Genomic DNA, 23,666 nt, shown 5'->3' with positions numbered 1-23,666 from the left:
TACATTTTTATTCTAATTATTGGTTGCTCTTAAAGTAACCTCCTAATAGTTTAGACTAAAACAGATCCTTCTAAAACAGTATTTCTACCACTTAACTAATGATTTGTAGGTAATATTCAAATGCAATGAGATGGGGATATTCATAAAAGTTGATATGTTCACCCAGCACCCACCCTGTGCTCCTCTGGCCTCTCTGTCTTCACTTCCGGCCTTTCCCTGCCACCATCAGCAGTCTCAGCTGCTCTCTTGGCCTTCGTGGCATCTGGCTGTACTCACCTTAACAAGCCCCATGTGGTGCCTCAGTCCTTCAGTCATGGCCTCATGCCTGAGAAACTGGCTCTTGTTTAGAAAGTCACACAACCATGCAGGTGACTATAGAAAGTCACACATTCCTCCAGGTCTTGGCCCATCTGGCTCCTCCTCCCATCATTCAGCTCTCAGCACAAGATCCGCCTCCCCAAAGAGATGGGACCTTACCATCTCCAAGTATGCCTCCCACCCAACTCATTCCAAGTCGGAGGAGTTCCTTCATAGCACTTACTGCTATTTGCCACGTGTTTAGCTGTGTACTTCTGATGTCTGTCTTCTCAGAGCAGAATAGAAGCCCAGTAAGAGCAGAGACATTGCCTGTCTTGTCCTCTCCTCTTTCCCCAGAACCGAGAATGGTGCCTTGCCCATAGTAGATATTGGATGGATATATGCTGAATGGAAGAATAAATGAGTATATATTTTGTGTCACAACAAATTTTATAAACATGTTTTTTAATATTTTTCAGGCCTTCAACATTGATTTGATCTCTTTTTCTTGGCTTTCAGCAGGAATTATAGACATTTTTGCCTGTTTCTCAAACATCATCCCTGGATACCCTCCGAGGTTGTTCTCACTGGTGACCTTTACTTCTCTTTCACAGAGCACATGGGGGCCACAGGCAGTGACCCCAGTGACCCTCTCAGCTTCCTCCACACCCCTGTGCACTTGTCTCTCTCCTCTTTCCTTCCTCCTTTCCTGTTTCAGAGAAAGAGGTTCCTATTCAAGGAAATTGCCGAGTTTATACTTAATTTGGTTTTTCTGACACATTTGCACCTATTGATCACTTGCTCGTTGAAGCTGGCTCCTATTTCCATGAGGGCACTCTCTCCTATTTGTATTTCTTCCTTCCTAGGAGGAAGCACCTCCATTATTCTCCTCTCAGATGTTGATGTTTTCTGGGTTTCTAATCTTAAATTCTGTCTCCCTCCTGAACTTTGGACTCATAGTCCTATTTACTTGACATATCCACTTTGATATCAACTAGGATTCTCAGCTTGAATGTGTTCAGAACTAAGCTTTTGCTTTTCTTCTCCAAACCTTCTGCATCTTTCCTTTCTCACTAAATGGCAACTGCAACTGAAACAGTATGCTCTCCTGTATATGAAGAAACTTTGCCACCCAAGCTAGAATCACTCTTCCTTTTCAACCTTCAGATCCAATTAGATACTAACCACTCTTGGTTCCACCTCATTTTGTCTCTGTTCTCACTTCTCCATTCCCATTACTGCTGCCTGGATTTTAGCCCTGTCCCTTTTTTTGCCTGGACAGCTGAAATAAAATTTTAACTGGGTTCTCTAGTTTTGGTTGCTTCTAGTTTTACTCTTAAAATCTGTGTTCTACAGTTAACAGGAATTATCTCTTTAAAACTCAATTGTGGCAATGTCCTTCCTTGCTTACAACCACTATGGCTCTCCACTGCATCCAGCTGAGGGTACTAGTGTTGATTTCTTACCAAGTATTAATGGGCCCTTGGTGAAAGAAAAATATGTACAGAGAGAATTCTTTATTTTTTAAGTTATTCATCTGTTTATATATTTTTGATTAATTAATTTAATGAAGTAATTATAACATTAGTAGTTAAAAAATTTTTTTAATATCCATACTTGGCAAAATAAAAAGTTGACAATCTATGTCAAACCAGACATTTTTGATTGGTCCATACAGTCCAAAACCACTGGTCTACAAATTAAATGCATGCTTTTTAACATGACGGAACACATTCTTCCTAAAGTGGCCCATACCTTATCCTATAACCATATTTTCCAGAACCCTGTTCTCATCTTTTATATACCAGTGCTATTGAACTGCATATTAATGTTCACATAAACCATCAAGCCTTAATCCCTGTTAGTTCCCCATGTCTCCTCATTGACCGCCTGACACATTCTCTTTCATCTTTCAAAATTTAGCTTAGACAACACCTTTTCTAGGGAGACCTTCTTGTGTTTCTACCTATCCACCAGTGCTTCATCATCTTGCTGGTTCCTTGTTGCAGTCTTCACACTGCTTTGTAATTTGTATTTGTCTTCCTTTCCAGAACATCGTGGTCCTTTGCCCAGCTTTTAGCTTGAGTTTTATAGTTTAGTAACTAAATCAAAAGTTAGTCTTTTCTGAAGGGAAAATATAATTACTTCCTTAACTTAATACATTTTTTATTTCTAATTTTTCCTTAGCTTCTTAGTTTCAGAATGCTAAATAAATATCCTTTGAAAAGGCAAATGACTGTTAATGATTGTATATAATAAGAAAGATAAATATGTAACCTTCACATCCAATAATAATCCCTAATGTATTTCCAAATTAGATAGCTATGACTTCAAGATTTTTCTGTACTAATTGTGTTTGAAGATAGTTGATGGCTAATTAATTGCATTTGTAATACTTAAAAGATTTTTTTAAAAAAAATACCAATTGGATTAAGCAATGATTTGTCCTAGATTATTTGCCTGTTACAGTTGCCCAACAAACGTTATATAAAAGAACATGGTTGCCTTATAGATGTGGTTCTCAAAGCGTCATCCTCAGACAAGGAGCGTCAGCATCACCTGGGAGCTTATTAGAAATACAAATTCTCAGGACCCACTTCAGACCTACAGAATCAGAAACTTTGGGACTAGATCCTGCCAATCTGTGTTTTAACAGTACCTCCAGGGATTCCAACGCACACTCAAGTTTAAGAATTACTGCCCTACTGCATGATGCAGACCAATGACTATAGGTTGAGTATCCCTAATCCAAAATTCCCAAATCTGAAACACTTCCAGTCCCAAACATTTCAGATCAGGCATATTCAGTCTATAACTTGGTCCTTCTTGATTTTACCTGTGAAACAAGAAATTAAGGTAATGGTCTTAGTAAGTATTCTGGACTTCTGTTCATAGTTGCATTGTTTCCAAGAAAAACCATAGAATCATATTTTCACCTTACGAGATATTTTATAATCCTAATATGTTCTGAGATTCTGTAATCAGAGATGGGCTTTAAGAAATTTAATCTGGCAGCCATATACAGAAAATATTGTGAAGATTAAAAGCAAAAGACTAGGATGTAGGCCAAAACAGTACAAGGGCAGTAAGAAAAAGAATTATACAGACAAAATGGAGAGATTCAGAGTTTTGTAGAAGTCCTTAAAGACCTTGAACAATGATTGAATGAAATGTTTAGGAAAAGGGAGGATTCAAAATTGATTTTGAAGATCTAAGCCTAGGGGAATTTATTCCTATCACTGTAGCATTTCATAAATAAGAAAGCTTGATATTTACAAGCTTGAAGATTTACTGTGTAGTTCTTCTTTCAAATAACATTTTAAATGTTTGACTTTTTACAGTAGGAAGCTCCACTTGTGATGTGTACAAAAACACTCAGTAGTTTTTTATTATTTACTTTCATACCAAACATTCTCATATTATTATTATAGAAAAGAGGAGGACACAGTTAACGTTCATATTTTATGTGGATATTGTTAATCTTGAGACCGATAAACCACAGAATGTGTTTACTAATTATTCAGTAATTAGTTAAGTACTAATATACCAGACATTGAGCTAGGTGCTATGGTTGTAAAGGTAAATAAAAGAGCTTTTGTCCTCAAAGAGCTCACTGTTTAGTAAGAAAGAAAGAAAATGTGAGCAATTATAACACAATGTAATATATGCTGTAATAGAGACATGCACAGGTTGCTATAGAAACTAAGCAGAAGGATGCATCATAAGTTAGTTACCAACCATGAACAGTGGTTGATGATTTTAAAAAATCGTATTTTTCCAATTTGTAAGTTGTTTAAATGGAGCTAAGAAAAAATACAATTTGCAAACCAAGACTAATTGTTAAATCATACTTGTCCAAGATATGTTAAATATCTGGCTTTGTTTTGGTTGGTAAAATAGGTTCAACTTCTTGGGGCTGATGGCCTAGAACAAGATGTTGGTGAGACTGAAGATGATGAATCACCAGAACAGCGAGCCCGGAGACCAATGAATGCATTTCTTTTATTTTGCAAACGCCATCGCTCCCTTGTACGTCAGGAACACCCCAGGCTTGATAACCGAGGTGCTACCAAGATACTAGCTGATTGGTGGGCTGTTCTCGATCCAAAGGAAAAGCAGAAATACACAGACATGGCCAAGGAGGTAGGTTGCAATGACAAGGTGTCATGGTGACTAAGAACAACCAGTACTGAAACTCCCAGCAGCAAATATGAAGCAACTGTTGAAGGTCTAGCAATGAGAAGATGAATTATTAATCAGGCGTTAAGTGAAAACATAGCGCTTTCTTTGTTCTTGTTCCCACATTCCAAGTCCACCCTGGAAATGCTGGTGGAGGTACCCAAAGCAATTTATTACTAAGAAGTTTTCCCTCATTGTCTATGCTCTACTGATTGATAATATAAGGAATTGATTTATTATGAACAGTTTATTATGAGTGGTTTATTTTTTTTCCCTTTTAAGTTTTTCTAGGAACTCAGCTTTTGTTGTAGAGGATGCCCACAGTAAAGATGACAGTCTTCTTAGGTTACTCTACTTGTCTTATGGAAAGAGTCTTGATCTACTTCTGATGCTTTGTGACCGTATATGTGAGTCAATCTCTGGGTCTTAGCTTCTTTTTTTGTTTTTTAAATGTTATTAGAATGAGGAAGTTGGACAAAGATTTGTATCCCTTCCAGCTCTAACATTTTTTGATTTTATAATAAACACAATTATCAAGAGAATTGCTTTGACTTGTTGCTGTTCTGTAGGTAGTTCTGCATGAATATTTAAAACCAATAAATGAATGAATGGCAGTTGAACAGGGTGTACTTGTGATGTGTGCATATATGTAAACAGTGTAAGCTTTAGTTGGTGGGAAGTATTTCCATGCAGAAATGCTAGTCAGACAGGTGGCACATTAGTCAATTCCAAAATGATAGCAGTTACTAAATTTCTTCAAAAATTGTACACAGGGTCTAAATGAATCTGGAATTAATGTGAGATCATTGTACATTTAAATATATTGTGAATGGATTTAGCCCCCAAGAAAGGAATAAGCAAAGCAATATTATTGTGGTTAAACTTGAAAGGAATAATTCTAACATTATTTTCTCCATGTTGCAACTTGCAAAAAAGTCTTGATTCATGAAAACCCCTGCCAGCCAAACATTTGGTTAAGTTTTGTGGAAAAATGAACTAGCAGGGAACAAATAATAGAGTTTCAAGACATTTTATTAGACATCTCAGTATGTGAAAAAATAATACTTTCAATTTCTGTGCCTTTATTGAGTTGTTTAGTAAGCTGACATACAACATAAAATTTTTTTATGAAATGCTCAGGCAAATTTGAATCTAGAGTAAGTGATTAGCATACTTGCTATGTAATTAATGATCACACAAGGCCTTAGGAAGTGACTATTGTTAAAGATAGGATTTTAACTATGTAGGGCATCTGGAAAGTTTAAAATCAATTGCAGTAACCTACTGAATTTTAAATATTTCAACAGATTTCCACTGGCATAACAGTAATTAACAGTAAAACTTTCCCATTAAATAGCCTTATATCCTTTCATAGTCGTGCTTATATGGTAAAATAAACAATTATGTGAAACCTCATAGGGAACTGCATAAGCTTCCTATAATTAAACACTTGAGTTTGGTTTTGGATTGCTGTTTTTGGGTAACATGCAGCCCTTCCCCAGTATATTGTTTGCCTTTCTTAAGTACTACTAATTTACAAACCCAATAGGTGGCCACTTTTAAGATGAGGAAGTATTATTTTCATAATGAAAATCCTTTGCTAATTACTTAATTAGGTTCACAATATTTGCCATTGTGGTGCTAAAATGAAACCTGTTAGGATGGCCCTCTGCAATCTGCTAAACGTAGAGACCATAACTCCCATGTTCCTCATTGTGACTTGCCTTGTTAATAGTTGCTGTTGTGAAATGTTGCCTCATTTCTACTGAAAAGCATAGAAGATTCAGCTACTTTCAAAATTATTACACAATTGGTCTCTAGTCATAAGTGATTCTTTCTTGTTTCAAATTATTTACTAAATAGTTTTGAAATTACATTAAAGTGCATGTAATTATGCTGGTGCCTTTTGTGTTAATATTTTGCAACCTTAATTGGAATGTTAGTTCAGTCAACAAATACTGAACTAACATTAAGTGGCTTCAGTGTACCAGGTTTTGTGGTGGTTGCTAGTGATACAAGGCAGTGATAAATACAGTCTCTGTTACTCAAGGGGACCCTCCCCATACACACACAATCATAATTTTTAAAACTCTGTTTTAGATGTTTAACCTTTTAATTTTAAACCTCAAATTTTAAATCTTCTCTGTTAGGCACAAAACATCATCTGTGTGAATGTGAACACTTACATGACATTTGCCAATATCTGGCTTGCCATTATCAGTTGAGTGAGAAATAATTTTTTCCTTTTTCTTTTTGTTTTTTAAAGAAGCATATTTTAAAAACAGGAATGAGTAATAATCCAACTTTGGAAAGATTCTTTTGTTTACCTATTAATGAAGATTTCCTCTTACCCTTCCCTTGCACCTGATTATCTTATATTAGTGCATCTGGTAAGACAAAGCACCTGTTTTAGAATTTGTTTTCAGTTTCTTGAATTATTGCCCAGTACTAATTTGCATTGTTGGAAGAAAAATGGTTGAATGAGGGTTTTGTGTTCTCTGATGAACCATATTAGAGCACTAATTGGTTGTAAGTAATTTAAAAAATGCTATCCTAAAAGATATAACCTAGGTTGCTTTCTTAAATTCAGCAATGTGCTTGATGGTGCAATATTGTGGATATTCACAGATTCTAATTTTTGAATGTGTGACTGCCTGTTAGGAGGCACAGAAGAAATTATACCTTTCCTTTTAACATCTTTATATATGTACTCTTGTAAAAATAGGAATACAGATCTCTGCATTTTTGCCTAGGATACTGCTGGAACCTTCCATTTGTCATTTAAACTAATGGTCATAATTAATGACCTGACAATAAATTTAGAGGATCACACATCTTGACCTTCACCTAGAGAAGAGTTAGTACAAAGAAGAGGAGAGAATCTGGAAAGTTAAGACAATTTGAATGGCCTTTATCATACTCCCCTCTTTTTGTAGAAGCAAAGGCATGAGGCAGAATTCATGCATTTATTGATTCATTGGTTCATTCCATCCTTGGTGTTCTAAGTAAAGCACAAACATGTAAAGTCAGTTATGATTATCTCCATTCTTCAGAGCAAGAATCTAAGGCTCTGAGGACTAAGTATCTTGACCAGTCATACATTTAGTGGATGGTTTGACTCTAGTGCCCTTTTAATATCTCTCTATCCTACCCACTTTAGATACTTAAGAGATAAATAGATTTGGGTAAGTATGACAAGAATAGTAATAAGTCATGAGTCTTATGCGAGGAATCTGCTTGTGTTGGGGAGGAAGGTAGATTGGGGTAGATCAAGAAAGGCTTTATAAAGTAGGTAGAATTTGGCTTGGGCTTTGGAATAGGATTTGGAGAGAAGAAAAAGGATAAGAGCAGATGTGAGAAAGTGAAATCAATTTCAGGAACCAGAAAGTTTACCTGGAGCCTAGGTAGGGGAACAAGAAGAAATGGTGTTGTAGAGGTAAATAGGCAAAAATCATGAGAGACCAGGCTGAAAAGTTTGGAGTTCAGCTGCATGCCAGTAAGACAGCTGTGGAACTACATGCAATAAAAATGCAGCTTGAAAGTAAACTATACTAGCCCTTTGTATAATAAATGTTGATACCTATTACTGTCAGTATTCTAAGGAAGATTATCATCACCACAAAACCCCATGGGGTTTTATTTAGTTCTTCCTTAATAGTTCATTAAAACAAAATTAATCTATTTTTTATTATTTATTTGCAACTGGGATAATTTTTGTGAAGACCATTCGTTCCCTGTTTTGATTTCATCAAAAAGGGACTCTTTTCCAAAGAAGACACACTCATTTTCTGATATATCATAATCTGGAAAATTTTTCTTAACTGTTATGCATCATATTTAGTAGACAGAATTTGTATTCTTGCAAGCATGCTGTAGCACTTTACATACTATTAAAGTGGCACCTCATTCATCCAGCATTCCACATAGATGAAACTTTTACTGTTATTTTAAAAACTTTTTTATTTTATATATTTGTTCTAGAAACCTTATTTAAAATTTTGTTTGCATACTTACATACTTAAGAACATCTTTTGAAATTTTTTTGAAAACTTTAACACATTATTTCCAAACATGAATTATTTTACAAAATCTGTAATTTGGTGAAATGTTTGTGAATAATTGTGTTATATTCAAATTTTTGTCTGTATACTAAGTGATTCTCAACTATTTTGCTTTTTTGAATTTCCTTCCTTTACTTTTCTATGAGCTTTTCTTTTGGGCCTACCCAGAAGTTGACATTTCTACAGTTGATATTTCTCTCTTCTGACTATTACTTTTGGCTACCTCTAATAGCTTACTCTACGTGGGACTTTTTGAGTAGGGCTCAGTTAGAGGCCCCACCACTTTTGGGGGACATATGTAGTAAAACCAAAGATTTAAGCTTTGTGTTTCACAATATTCTTTATTTCTGAAACCTTTACCATTCCTTTGTTCCAGATACCAGGAGTTTCTTAGTGTATTCAAAGAAATGTTCAGGTGTTTATTTTTGAAATGAAAGTATATTTTTGAATATTGCTTTATCATGTTGAGGGTTCTTTCATAAACTTTTAACTTATTTAATCCTCATAACAATCCCACGAGTTAGATATTATTTTCCAAAAGCTAAAGATGAGGACACTGAGGGCCCAGCAAAGTTTAGTAACTTATCCAGGGAAGCAAAGTTAATAGTACTGTGGTCGAGCTGGGATCCTCGTACTTGACCTCCCTGCTCAGACCTTTCTGAATTTCCACGTCTGTAAAACAGTAAATATGCCTGCCCTGGCAGGGCTGGCGTAAGATGCAAATAAAGAAATATATGTGCAAGCGTTTAAAGTTTAAAGTTCCATACAGATGTTAGTTTTAAAGTTATTTCTGATAAGTAACTTTGTTTTATACTTCTCTGCCTAAATGATTATTTACTATTTTTACTATGAACTGTTACTACATTGAAGGGCTACTATAAGAATCAACAAAACTAACTGTATCATTTGCCCAATTTGGCAGATACTGTCCAGTGTGATTAAGAGCCTCTAACAAGATAGATGTTCAATTAAATGAACTAACTACTTGATTTAGAAATACTGGTTCATTTGCTAATTGTGAAGTAAACACTAGTATTTATTATAATAAATATTCAAGTAAAATTATAAGGAGTTTATAAAGACCCCATAGCTATTGAGTAATAAATAGCAAATTTAAACTGAGTCTCTTAAAACTCATTTTAGTATATGATTTCAAATGTTAAATTTTAGATTGATTGAGGAACCCAGCCCTCAGATATTTTGTAAGACATTACTACAGTCAATCTTGATTACTTTGGAATTTATGATTATTCAGAAAGACATGGGTAAAAGTAAACTTTTGCATCATTTGAAAATTTGTCAATTCATGCTTTAAACTATTTTGTAAGGAGAAAGTTTCAAGTGTTTAAGGAAATTATTAAACCTAAGTGAACATATTTTTTAAAACATAAACATTTTGCAATTCAAATTAATTAACATGTCAATTATTCTTCTTTTTTACCTTTTAATTCATCTTTAGGAAGGCCCTTTACTAGTTTTCTCACCAGCTCCCTGTCTACTTTTTTAAAAAGCTACAAACTTATATTTTTAAAGAAATTATTAAATTTTGGTTTTTTTTTAAATTAGTGCACACTGATTAAACTGACTTTTCTCCCAATTACCTAAATTTGGAGGTAAAATTGTACTTAAAAAAAATTTATATACTAAAACAAACTACAGTTGCCATGATAATCCTGACCCTCAGGGCCAGTTTAAGTAGCCAGTCCCCTGGCTTTCAGTGTTTCGTTTATGACTTTTCCACAATAGAACAACCAAACAATTCCTTGGTCACATATTGGAATCACTTTTTCAGGTGTATAGTTTCTCTTAGAGTGGCTTAATCATGAAAGTTTGTCAAGTTAATGTATGACTTAAAATGTTTTTGTTGGCCGGGCATGGTGGCTCACGCCTGTAATCCTAGCACTCTGGGAGGCCGAGGTGGGCGGATCCTTTGAGCTCAGGAGTTTGAGACCCTTCTGAGTAAGAGTGAGACCCCCGTCTCTACTAAAAATAGAAAGAAATTAGCTGGCCAACTAAAAATATATAGAAAAAATTAGCCGGGCATGGTGGCGCATGCCTGTAGTGCCAGCTACTTGGGAGGCTGAGGCAGAAGGATTGTTTGAGCCCAGGAGTTTGAGATTGCTGTGAGGTAGGCTGACGCCACGGCACTCTAGCCAGGATGACAGAGTGGGACTATGCCTAAGATTAAAAAAAAAAAAGTTTTTGTTTAGTCAGAACAGTAAATTTAATTCACTGTTCTATGAAATAATCTTTCTTTCTGTTGAAAACAGCTAGTGAGAATAATTCATATCAGATAGTGCATTGGTTGTATTATTCTAATGATAATTTTAAAATTTTCATTTAAAAGGAAAAGTCTTCAAACTAAGGAAGTACAGATTAGTGCTACTTCTCAAATGTCCTCTTCTCCTCTTGATTTCTGCTTGTGGATGGGAAGAGATACAGCTGTCTCAGGATTTTTTATGCTAGAGGTTCACTTAGCCCCCTATAGAGTATATGATTGTAAAATAAAATGTGCTATACCCCTGTTTTAATAATCAGACAATTTCCTGTGTAATCTCTTTTTCACCATTCTGGTAGATTTTATTTCGTGATGCTATTTCACATGTTTGCACCAGAGTCATGTCTTTATTTATACAGACATTCTCGGAGTCCCTTATTACTGCATCTCATTAGGGTTGCCACTTTTCTTTCACCCTGTTCAGAAGATCAGGACTGTAATAACAGCTAGAAGTACTAGTGGGCTTGTAGGTAGCACCCTTTCCGGATTAAAAATGACAAATGGAGAACAGTTGGTAAGTGTATCTTTCATTAAAATTCAGGTGCTTATTAAGATCCAGTTTCCATTTTTGTAAATGATCTGGAAAAGTATTTATTGTTGAGACTCTTTTTTAAAGATTAACAGAATATTGTCTTGTTACATAATAATACCTTTGTCAACTATTAAGCAGGCAAAATACTGTGACAAAGGGTGTACATGTGATGCCAATTCTGAATAACAATAAAATCAGTAACTGAATTAATGGTTTATTATTCCTGCCTGTGAAACGTAGTGGTTGGGTCTGAGAGAAGAAAGCCAGCATGTACTGAGTGCCTCAGATAAGTCAGGAACTGTGTCTGTAAAGTAGGTTTCACTTAGGTTATCTAATCGGTTGGAAATTTGCAGAAAGAAATGGGAAGCCATAAGGTAAATTTTTATTTTAATGAAAGAATTTTGAAAAGCAGAATTTTAGCAAGAATTTAGTTATCTACAAGAGTCTTTCATTGAAATCTTAGGACCAATAGCCTGTTTTAAGTCTTTGGAGGATAAATGAGCTTCCTCTCCCACCCCCAGCACCAGCCTGGCCCTGGATGTCTGGATAGGTGGGGCCTGCCTCTTTGGCCCTCTCAATCTGTGATGATGGATTTTGCCCACATGGTTGACCTGCATGCTAATAGTTTCATTCAGCTACATCACAACAAATGATTAAGCCTTTCTACTGTTGTCTCTTATGCGGAATCAGAGCAAGTGATTGACGAGGTGCCAAGTTCCATGGGACAGATAGACATCCTCACAGCCCGGGGCTCTTCCTGCCTCTGCAGGCTCTTGCCCTCTCCTGAAGCTCATACACTGCTTTGTATTCACCTGTGTTTTTATATGCATTTATGGCATCTCCATCTAAGCTTTAAACTCCTTAAGGATGGAGACTATGTGTTATTCTTTCCTCCCACATTCTTAATATACATACTTGATTGAACTGATTAATATTGTCATGATTTTGAACATCTACATGCAGTTTAAGAATCTACAAGATTAACATTGTGATACAGTTACAGAGTATTGACCCTCATAACAAATTCTGCTATGATTTTCCATAAAGCCCCACATATTACAGACGTTGCTCTTGCCCTCTGTTATTCCACTTATAGGTAGTTTCTCCTTTTACAGACCCATTGCAAAACCATTTTTTATGCCTGAGTCAGGGAAAGCCATGGTCCAGCCTTATAGGCCATGTGTAAAAAGAAATATATTTGTGTAGTTAATTATGGATTGTAAGCAATATGAAGGCAGCAACTCTAATTCCTAACAAGAATCTGTCATCTAGTCAGTGCTCACAGAGTTTTTGAGATGGGGGTGGGTTGGAGGAATGTATACAAGAGAAAGAGAAATGATTATGATGTGGTGATTGTAACTGTTTCATGTTGTCTTCAGCACAAGCTCCCAGCCATAAATTAGTTTAAGCTGGCCTTTATTAGTATCATCAGTGTTTTAGAAATAGTTGATAAGCTGGCAATAATTCATTCATAAGGATGCCGGTATTATCATTTCCATCACACTTACTGATTTTCACCAAAGCAAATTACTAAATGATTCTTTTTAAAGGATGTGACATCTTACTGGGAAAGACTTTATCCAGCAGAACAACATGGGGAGGTGGGGACAGGACGCCTAAGAAACAAGAAATCAGAGCTCTAGTGACATCAGTCCAGCATCTTTCACAACTGTAACTGTCTTCTTAAAAGTTTTAAACTACAAGAAAAAAAGAGATAATTTCATTTCTCATGACAAATATGTTAATCAATTTGTTTGAAAGTCTTTTGTCACTTTATAGAGTGGTGACCTTTGTTCAAATGACTGTTCATCTGACAAACCCAGCCCGTGTGCTTTTACTGGGACACAGTAATGATGCATGTGTCTGCTACTTCCATTTGCATCTCACCCTATCATTTGTCACTTTCTACCTCCGGACGGCAGGCGAAGCTATTTGTCTGCCTCAGCTTAATATGTAAATCCCCTGTGCACATGAATGCACTGTGGTAGCGTATCTCTTATATCATCACATTTGATACCTCCAAATATATTCTGCTTTGTGATGGTAAATTCTAGTTTGGCTCTGGCCTTGTATCCCATTTTAATTATTTTTGTGAGAAAAGTAGGACTGTGTCTTACAGTTTTTTATGCTTGCCTTCCTTCTACATGCATGCATGTATCAATAGGCAGATTTATATCTTATAGGTTAAAAAGATTATTCAGAAAATTTGAGGCGAGATAACTTTAGGATAATTCTAGACCATTTTCTGTTAAGATTGCATTAAGCTCAGACTCGGGGGGATGGGGGGGCATGGGCAATATATATAACCTGAACTTTTGTACCCCCATAATGAGCTGAAATTTTAAAAAAAAGATTGCATTATTATATATGTTACAGTTTTCATTTATATGATTTAAAGTGAAATGGTAAAAAAAAGTTTATTTAGATTATATATACTTTCCTTACACCAAGGATAAAGGGACCTTTTCTTCTATCGGGTGAAATTAAAAGCTGTTTGGAGCTTATACTAAATTAGTTAATGTCACACATAAAGTCATTATTTTAAAAGGCAAGTTTATACAGTAGAAAAAATTGTATTAATTTAATAAAATATCCAGCAGTGGATGGGCGCGGTGGGTCACGCCTATAATCCTAGCACTCTGGGAGGCCGAGGCGGGTGGATCACTCGAGGTCAGGAGTTCGAGACCAGCCTGAGCAAGAGTGAGACCCCGTCTCTACCAAAAATAGAAAGAAATGATTTGGACAGCTAAAAATCTATATAGAAAAAATTAGCTGGGCATGGTGGCGCATGCCTGTAGTCCCAGCTACTCAGGAGGCTGAGGCAGTAGGATCGCTTAAGCCCAGGAGTTTGAGGTTGCTGTGAGCTAAGCTGATGCCACGGCACTCACTCTAGCCCAGGCAACAAAGCGAGACTCTGTCTCAAAAAAAAAAAAAATCCAGCAGTAACAATATGTAGTAGTTGAAAAATACATGGAAAATACATTTTTATCAGATAACGTAACTTTTGGCAATATATTAATGTAATTTATTTATATTAATGTTATTATATATTATGTATGTCATATATTATTGTATATTATATATATTTCATTTAATGTTGTCCTCATGAAAGAGGAAAGAGATAGTAGAGTTGGGAGAAAGGGTAACAGGTGAAAGCTACAGAAAAACGAAGAAACAAAGATGTCAGTGAAGGTTGAAACCTCCAAGTAAGACATAAAGTTTGTGATGGCTTAATCGCAAGGTGACACATAATGCTCTTAGAGCTCGTTCATATATTCAGTCATGTGTGCTCATTACAGAACCCTGGAATACTGACAAGTGTGGTTGTACGTATAGATGGAGGGATTGAGGCTGAGAAGGATTAAACACCTAGCTAAAGCAGAGGTGTGTTTTGCACCGAGGTCATCAGACTCTAGATCCAGTGCTCTTTCCTTTACATGGTGCTATGTCTTCAAATAACTTAAAATATGTGTCATTTGGCCTACCCTGTTCCCCTTCTCCCACTCTCGATCCAGGCTTCTTTATCTCATAATCAAGTACTTTGCTCTGTTAAGTTTGCCTGAATTTATCTCACTAGTACATCAAAGCACAGATTTAATTTTTTTCATACTTAACCAAATTAAATTAAGCAGTAGACAGAATCTGGTTGCTGGTCCTGATGTTGACTTACATTTTGTGATGTGTACCTGAAGCCTACTTTGAAATAGATGTTGTGCTATGCACCACTGTTTACAACAACCCTAGGCATTTGTGGTATTATTCTCAGTTTATGGAATCTAAGGTTGAGGCCCAGAAAGGTTACATTCTCTATTCTTAGTCACCATAGCCCCAGGTGAAACCTGTTTTTTTTCTGTCTCCATAGCCCTAGACTTTTCTTATTACAAACAACTCCGTCTCCCCACCAAAGTCAGACAGGTTTTTGAATACTTAAAAAAAAATAAATAAATAAATAAAAAATTGAGGATTATTAAGAGGTAGAAAATGTGTGGCCTCTGTACCTTCATCGCACAAAATGGACTTTCCAGAAGATAACTCCATGTCCTGTCTCTAGGGCCCTGTGCTGAGATTGTCATCCTTCCACAAGGAGAGCCACAGAAGTCACTCTAAGTGTTTTTCTCACTCATTATCTAAATAGGAGCATGGGGTGAAGGCTATTAGAACTTTTTCAATCTATATGTAAATTAAAATTTGCTCTCTATTCTTTTATTTATAGTATAAAGATGCATTTATGAAAGCAAATCCTGGCTACAAATGGTGTCCTACCACAAACAAGCCTGTGAAATCCCCAGCACCCACTGTCAATCCACGAAAGAAACTTTGGGCCTTCCCATCTGAATCTTCAAGAGATTTGCCAAGCCCCAAGAAAGCAAAGACTGAAGAAATGCCTCAGCTTAACTTTGCAATGGCTGGTGAGTTGAGACACTATTTCTACCCTTTCTTTAAGGGCAGGATAACATATTTAGGCAATATTTTTAACAAATGATACAGAAGGGGGAGCAAAATTTGTGAGCAATGTGAAGCAATGGCAAATATGGGTATATCTTAAAGGACTGGAACATGATATACATAGAGTGTATATATAATAAAGGAAGGAGATATAGACCAAGTGGTAGAGTCATTAGAGATATGTGTGAATTCCTGATGTTGACAGTGGGGAAAAGCAGATAACAGTGTGGAAATTGTCAGGAGCTTAGGGAATTTTATAATGTTAATAAAATAGCTTATACACACTAGTAAGCTATCCCAGTAAGCACCTTGGTTACCATGGATACTTAAAAGCCATAATTATATAGATCATCTGAGTATGTGCAACATTGAGGGCAAGAATGTGAGCAGTTCCATCACAGAGATGGATCTGACAGCTGTGTCTTAAAGAGCATTCTCATCCTGCCCTCTCCTTTCGTGCCCATTCCTGTATGAGCCAGGCAAATTTAAAATTCCAGATGGTCCCATTTGTTATGGGACCTTTAAAACTCTTTGGGTGGTGAGGAATGCTAAAGCATTTATTACTATGAAATAAAATATTTTTATTCATCCTGCAAATGGCTTTATCTTCCCTGGCTGTTGCAGGGCAGTAGTCAAAAGAGAAATTTGTCAGGAGGAAATTGGGAGATTGGGCAGGGTGGCGGCAGTAAAGTTGCTATTGATCTATAGGGTTCCTATTTTAGTTTTACAAGCAAATTTTCTTCAAAATCAGAGTATTGAACCATTTGCAATATGGGAAGTTTCGGAAAGGAAGTTGAGCAATATTGTGATGACACTTTTTTTTTTTAAATAGCCAGTAGACTTGACAGGACTTTATAGTTCAGTGTGTGAGTCATCATATAAAAAGTATATTGGCAATATTCTATATAAATGCTAAAAAATGAGGAAGTCTAACATAATGGCAGCATTCTGGGGAAGCAAAGTCTCCATCTTAGGTGATTGTTATGTGGATGTCTGTAGTGTAATTCTAGGTGAGTTTCCAAGTGATGCTTCTGTATGTCTTAGAAGAAAACAGAGCTGTCCTCACTTTAGCTGTCACTTTGTACAATTTTAGCTTCAAACCACTTGTTATTAGATAGTCTTGGTGAGCTTTCTGGAGTTGGAAAGATTGTATCAGTTGGAATATTTTCTAAAACATTTTATTGTCTGAACAAAGAAAGGGTATATAGATGACTACTTTTGATCATCACTTAGCATCCATTGCTTTTTCTCCAGATTCTCAATCTTGATCAGTGTATGTAGGGTTTTTTTTATGAGTACAGCATGTTCTTCACAAACCAAATAATAATTGTAGGTAAACTAGAGAAAGCTATGAAGGATGTCTTTTATAGCACCATTTCTGACACATTATTAATTTGCCTTTTACCTGTAAATAGAAAATAGAACCAAAACTTAAAGCAAAATATTTACAGATCAGTTTTTTTAAAAAGCAGTATTTATTCTTAAAGCAAAGTCCAGGAAAGAAGGAAAACACCTTCCTCGAATCTATCTCATTATATAATGGCCTGTGTTATATGTTGGAAATCCATGATCAGAATTCTTGTTAAAGCTTATGTATAGTAGATAACATTGGTCTGATATTTCCAGGTACGTCCCCTTTCAACAAGATGAAAGGAAATTAATTTGCCTTTAATTAAAACCTAGTGCTTAGGCATCTGAATCTAGGAGATACTAGAAGGTTTTTAAAAGCCAGATTGTTTTTCTCAACGTGGAATCTCTTTTGTTTTGTTTTGTTTTGTTTGCTCAGTAATCCTTGTCATGTGACATTTTGCAATTTTGAGTAACCCCAGTGTTGTCAAATATATGGTTTCCAAGAAAAGAAAGCTGTGTAGAATTTAACTGAGCACAAGCTTTCTCAGTGAGGGGAAAGCATGCTATTTATGTGAATATATTTTTGATAGTTCTAAATAACATTATATAAGTAAAATTAAATTAATATAAAGGATGTTGGTAATTTCTTGGCCTTTGTTTTAGTATCTATCTAGCAAACTCTCGCAAAGTCACATTGGTATATAAATTATTGTGTACTTATGTTCCTATTTTACTTTGTAATTTGAACTGACACATTTTTATCTTTAGAAAGTGATCATCCAGTCCTCCTGATCACTGAGATGACAGCTGCAAAAGTATTTCGCTCTTAAAGAACCAAACTTTTACTTTCTGCTAAATTCATTTCTCCCTCCTGATTTTTATTTTTAAATAGATATGAATATCTATTTTGACAGCCACAATAGTTCATAAACTTAACATTTAATTAAAGTTGGAATCTTAAAACACCAAAGAGCTTTGTTTCATCAAATCAGCCAGTGTTTGTCTGTTTATTCTCTATGTATGTCTTCTTATGTGGCTGCCTTCTGACACTGAACTATTACTTGATCATTTTGAAACATATTTTTCCCTCTAATAACCTCTTTTTGCAATTTGAAAAAAAAGTGTATATAAGATGTGGTCAAAGTTGCTTTATGAGTTCCCAAGACAGGGAAGTTCCAAGACAGATCGTGTACAAAGATGTATTAATATTTAAGAGCATACCATTAACCAAAAAAAGAAAAAAACAGCTGAATGTCTTTGGGTAACATTATGACTGATCTTCATTTTCAATTGTAGAGATTCTTAAAATTAAATATGCATTGATTGAGGACCTATATGCACTAGGCAAGACACTAAGTTAGAGGCATTTTTGTATATGTTCTTCCATTGCAGTTCTGAATTTTTAATTCATTTAAGACAACCTTAAAGGATATTTGTTTAGATATAACCTGGGTCTATCATTTTGCTATTTATATTTTGTCTTTCTGTTTCTGCTGATTATTGAAAGAATGAAGATAAAGACCTTTTGTTCTATGTTTGGTAACATAAAAAGGATTAATTTTAGGTCTTAAAGGTATTTTGAGCAAGAGCCTGACAACCCTTAGATTTAAAATGTCAAAATTACATCAGTTAGTTTAAATTTATTTTGAAAGTTTTAAAGAAAGATTATTTGAACAAAGCCCACAGTTTTTGGAGGCCCATTTGGAAAATTTCTCTCTGTTCTCTAGTTCTCTGATAGCCTGGTTCTTTTTATTAGTCCTGATTTAACACGGCAGAAATAACAAGTTGAGAATAACAATCTCAAACTTCTTAGAAGACGAACATGAGCACTCTTGTTAAAAAAAAAAAATTACATCCAAACTCCCCATGCTGTGAGAAAAGAAGCATCACATTAGGAGATAATTCATATTATAAACAGCTGTGGTATTGAGGAAAGTGCTGTGTTGGATTTGGTGGGACAACGGTGGTATTTACAAGGCTCGCAAAAATAATGAGCACTAAGCATGTATGCCTGGTTATTGTTACATAAAGAGTTTTTAAGGTTTTTCTTAAAAAGTTATATGTGGTTCTGTTGGCTTTCTGATTGCTACTCTTTATGGGTATTATTTTTGACTCTATGTCGATTTTACATATTTCTTGCTTATAAGTTGATTTGTTTTTGACTTATTTAGATCCTACTCAAATGGGAGGCCTGAGCATGCTGCTGTTAGCTGGAGAACATGCTCTTGGCACGCCAGAGGTAAGCCAGTGCCTCATCCCTCTCCACTGTGTTCATGCTGGGGGTTGAGAACGCAGACGTTTATATTCTGTTCACATTGTTCATTCTGCATTTTCGACAGCTCATGAACAAACTTTATAATCTGTTCTCATTAATATCTGACTGTGCATCTTGTGCACTGAGGGTCACAGAAGTGGTGTAATAAGCCCAAAAGGGCATGGGTACAGATTTTGAGTTTCCATGAACCTAGGAGTAAGAAATGCAGTGCACAGATAATTGGCGTATACTATGACTGTGTCATGGGTATGTAAACTGGGTGCTGTAATTCATTTATTCTGCTCAAAACATTTTCTGCTTTTGTGTTATTCTCCTTGAGACTTGATAGTGGAAAGATGATAGTAAAAATTATGCAACTCTTGGTCTCTGTAGTACTTGAATAATTCCAAACTCCTGTTTCGAAAATCAGGAAACACGGCATTTCAGAATTGTTTTATTCTTTAAAATGGAAAAGAAAAAGGACCTGGGACCTCATGACCTTGGTTTCATGGTCTGGTTATTGGACTGCTTTTGCTACACATTTTTAGGTGTGATTTTGATGGGCAGGTAGTAGCAGTAAACCATGCATAGTTTGCATTTGTGGAATTCCTCTATTCTCCAGACCCATTTAACAGAGGCCAGTCGAATTAACCTGCAGGTCATGTTATTGTACCACATTCAGGTTCTTGAGATGGAAATTTTTCAATCCTCAGCCAGAATTGGTGTTTGGGGCAAAATAGCTCAATTTTATTGCAGATCTATATTTTTTGCTTTTTTTCAAAATTGTTTTTATGCCATATAAATTACAGTTGAAGCTTATTCAAACAGTGGTTTTAGTAGACACTGTATAAACTATTTACATCATAAAAGGTTTTTATTCTTTGTAGTTTACATTTGGGATCCATAGTTGTTGACTATATGTTGACTTTAACTTAATTATTTTGATTCTATTCAATTCAATGTCACAAGATGTGTAAATTGGTGTACTGGTAGTTATTTACATTGTGCTAGTCTTTAGCTGAAAAAAATATACGTGTCACTTTGTGCCTTTGCATACTCATTATTCTGCACGTTTGTACTTCCTAACACAATAGTATTGTCAGGCATCATTTCACTTTCTAACACATGGCTGCTACCTAATTGCAAATCAGACTCTCACTTCAGTGTAGAGTATCCCAGGCATGTTCCAAAGATGAATGTTAGAACACTAGTGCACACTTGGCCTTTCAACACAGTATGAACTCGTATGATTTCCAAGAATGTATTGCATTGTAAAAGTCAGCATCTTCTTTTCCAACCCATTAGATTATAATTCCCAGCATCTTTTAGCATTCTTTTAAACTTTCAAGTATAAATGTAAACCAATCAACATCTATAGGACTTGTGGATGCTAGTCAAAGAAAAGGATGCTTTTCCCTCACCTTTGCTCAAAGTTTAGCCTCTTGGGCTCGTCTCAGTGAGAAGTTCTCCTACCCCCTTTTAAGAATGCAGAGTTTGGATACATGCAAGTTAATGCAGTGGTGGACCTTTTATCTCTGATGAAGTGGAAATGTTTTGAGAATTCTCAAGCTAGAAAAAAACAAAGAAAACTAAATGACTTAAAGAAGTGAACCATAATGGGAGAAGGAAATCTATGCTAAGGAGGAAGGCGGCAGCATTTGGGTCTTTAAGAACCACTTCTAAAAACAACTTTCTTCACATTCCCTACTTCTTATCTCAGAGATATTTAGGTCCTTACTGAAACAAATCTTGAGATATTGAAACAATAAAGCTCCGAAAGTTATATGAAATAATTCGATCTCTAAATACAATTAGTTTGAGAGTTTACTTCATAGGTATCAGTTGCTTGCATTTAGTGCTTGAATTTCTGTGCAAAGTCTTGCTCCAGATATGTAATAGAACTTTAGGGGCTTATATACATAGGCAGATGAACATAAGACAAATGCAGTAAATATGTACTTATGTTTTCCTAAGAAAATTACTAGTATAAAGAGATGAGATAAATACAGAAATTTCATATTTCTGACATTTAGAACGATTACTGTGAGGTCTTTTGATACTGTTAGGTAGGACCAAAGTGACATTTTACAAAAATTCTGTCACAGAAAAGGTCTAATCCTAATGGCTTTTTAAAATGCTATGACGGAACCCTTATTCTCAAATAGGATTCTTAAAGTGAGAAGGTTTTCTTTGTTCATTGATTCAAGACCTAACCATATAGAAAAGTCCTCACAAGACTATTTTTTTAAATATGAAAATTTTAATATGGGTAATAGGTTTTTTGAAAACAATTCTAGAAGGTAGAGAGACTTACTGTAACTGAAATAATAAAGTCCCAGATTAAAAGCCCATACTATTTCTCAGATCTACTTGAAATGCTCTTAGAGTTTTTAGAGAGAAATTATAGTTTCTTGAGATATCAGTAGGCAAATAATAACAAACAAAAGGTTTGCATTTTTTCTTTCTCCTATCTTCTGATTAATTCTAAATCTACCATAATAGATTTTTTTGCATTATTAGTTCAACATTATTACGTGCCACTGTTACTGAACCTAGTGCAGTTCCATAGTTTCAGTTGTGGTAATTGTGTCTTGATGAATAAAAAGGATACATTTTGATACACAGGTTGTTGTTTTTTTTTTTTTCACATAAACAATCAGACCTATTCTTTTTAATACCAAGTATATTGAAATGCATAAACTATTTGAGATAAATTTTAGAAAACAGTGTTTGTTGTTACAGAATTTATTGATTGAGGAGGCAAAATTGATATATTAAGCAAGAAACATATGAAAGAGTTACTCCTGGCTCAAGATGGCAGACTAAGCAGGTCTCTACTGAGACCCTGTAAAATGTAAGATAGAGGTCTCCTTAAGCAATAACCCCATAGTTTGGAGAAAATGGAAAAGAAGTATTTCCAGTGAATATGAGATTACAGCAAATGACTTAAATCTGAAATCAAATGTAGTTGTTTAATCAATAACATATAACTGCCAGACAAGAAAAGGCTAGCAGACAGATGTAGAGGAGGTGAGAGCTGGTGTATTCAATATAATGCCCAGAAGTTTAAGTGAGTGTATCCTTTTAAACAACCAGAAACAAACAAACAAAAGAACAAAAATAATAATGTTCACATCAAATGCTGGGAAGAGCAAAAGAGAAGGCAGTTAAAGAGTTAAGCCCTTACATTTCATATCAGGTAGTTCTCTAAAGATGAAAATACAATATATAAAACATAAGTATTTGATCTAGAATTACTAGAAGTAATCTCCAAGATTAAAAATCTTCTGTTTGTTACTTACTTTAATAAAAAGATAAAGCTAAATTAAATTTTTTAAAAAGGCAGGGGGAGTGATTCAATTCAGACGGTGTGGAATGGGCAATTATTCAACATACAATGTATGAACAGCCTGGATTCCTCTTGGAAAGGACAACATTCAGTATCAAACTAAAGTGAGCAACAGAAAGTCATCTTGGCTAGAATGGAAAGAGGAGTGGTTGGGGGAAAGTAGAAAAGAGAGTAATTACAGTTGATGAAAAGCTTTTTTAAAGGTATCAGTATCTATTTAACAGTGTCAATGTCTATGTAACCAAACTTTCAAATATATGGGAAACATCTTAGACTTTGGGTCTTTTTCTTCCATCCTATGAAATAGAGCTAATAATAAATAATACCTGCTTACGTCTAAATCCCAGGACTATTATGAAGATTAATTAAATAAAACTTGTAAGGCACTTTTACTCTCCTGCAAGGAATTCTTGTAGGTATATAGTATTATTACCTTAAGTTACTCTAGGCATTTGAAAACTTAAATTATATCAGGCTTTACTTTCACAGGCTATAATATGCCTTACCAGCAATATGCATACACACACACACACACAGACACTCACACAGTTCCTTATCCATTGAAAACTTGTAAGAAATTACAGTTGTAATTTATTTTCTTTATTACCAGGTGCTCAAGAAGGAGACAACTTTTAATATCTGGGAGAAATCAATATAGGAAGTCCAGTTTTCGCAGAGTAGCTGAGTTAGCATCAAAGTTAGTGGAGAAGATGCTAGCCGGCACACCTCCATTAAGGAACTCTAAAGGTCTTATTTTCTAAGAATTGAGCAGTGTTACACTGTGTGCCATCTTTTTCATACATATGACAAGCATTTATTTAATGGCCTTCTTAAGTGCGAGGCACGTCAGGGAACAAACCAGACAGACTATCTGCCCTCGGGGAGCTGATATTGTCTCAAGGTGCAAGTTTTTAAAGATA

At 35.3% G+C, this 23,666-nt stretch overlaps 1 protein-coding gene across 8 annotated transcripts in view; it reads left to right on the top strand.

The window, feature by feature from the left end:
- The window catches only part of BBX (BBX high mobility group box domain containing), a 262,244-nt gene that overhangs the window by 167,849 nt on the left and 70,729 nt on the right, over positions 1 to 23,666 (top strand). For all 8 annotated transcript variants that reach the window (XM_045540360.1, XM_045540353.1, XM_045540356.1 and 5 more), the window contains 3 exons: positions 4,198 to 4,440; positions 15,561 to 15,756; positions 19,315 to 19,382. In XM_045540360.1, coding sequence (XP_045396316.1) covers positions 4,198 to 4,440; positions 15,561 to 15,756; positions 19,315 to 19,382 — 507 coding nt within the window. The remainder of the gene's footprint in view (positions 1 to 4,197; positions 4,441 to 15,560; positions 15,757 to 19,314; positions 19,383 to 23,666) is intronic.

Source organism: Lemur catta, chromosome 1, assembly GCF_020740605.2.
Source record: "Lemur catta isolate mLemCat1 chromosome 1, mLemCat1.pri, whole genome shotgun sequence".
NCBI classification, from domain to species: Eukaryota; Metazoa; Chordata; class Mammalia; order Primates; family Lemuridae; genus Lemur; species Lemur catta.
The sequence above is the reverse complement of the archived record's forward strand: the minus strand, read 5'-3'. Positions and strand labels throughout refer to the sequence as shown.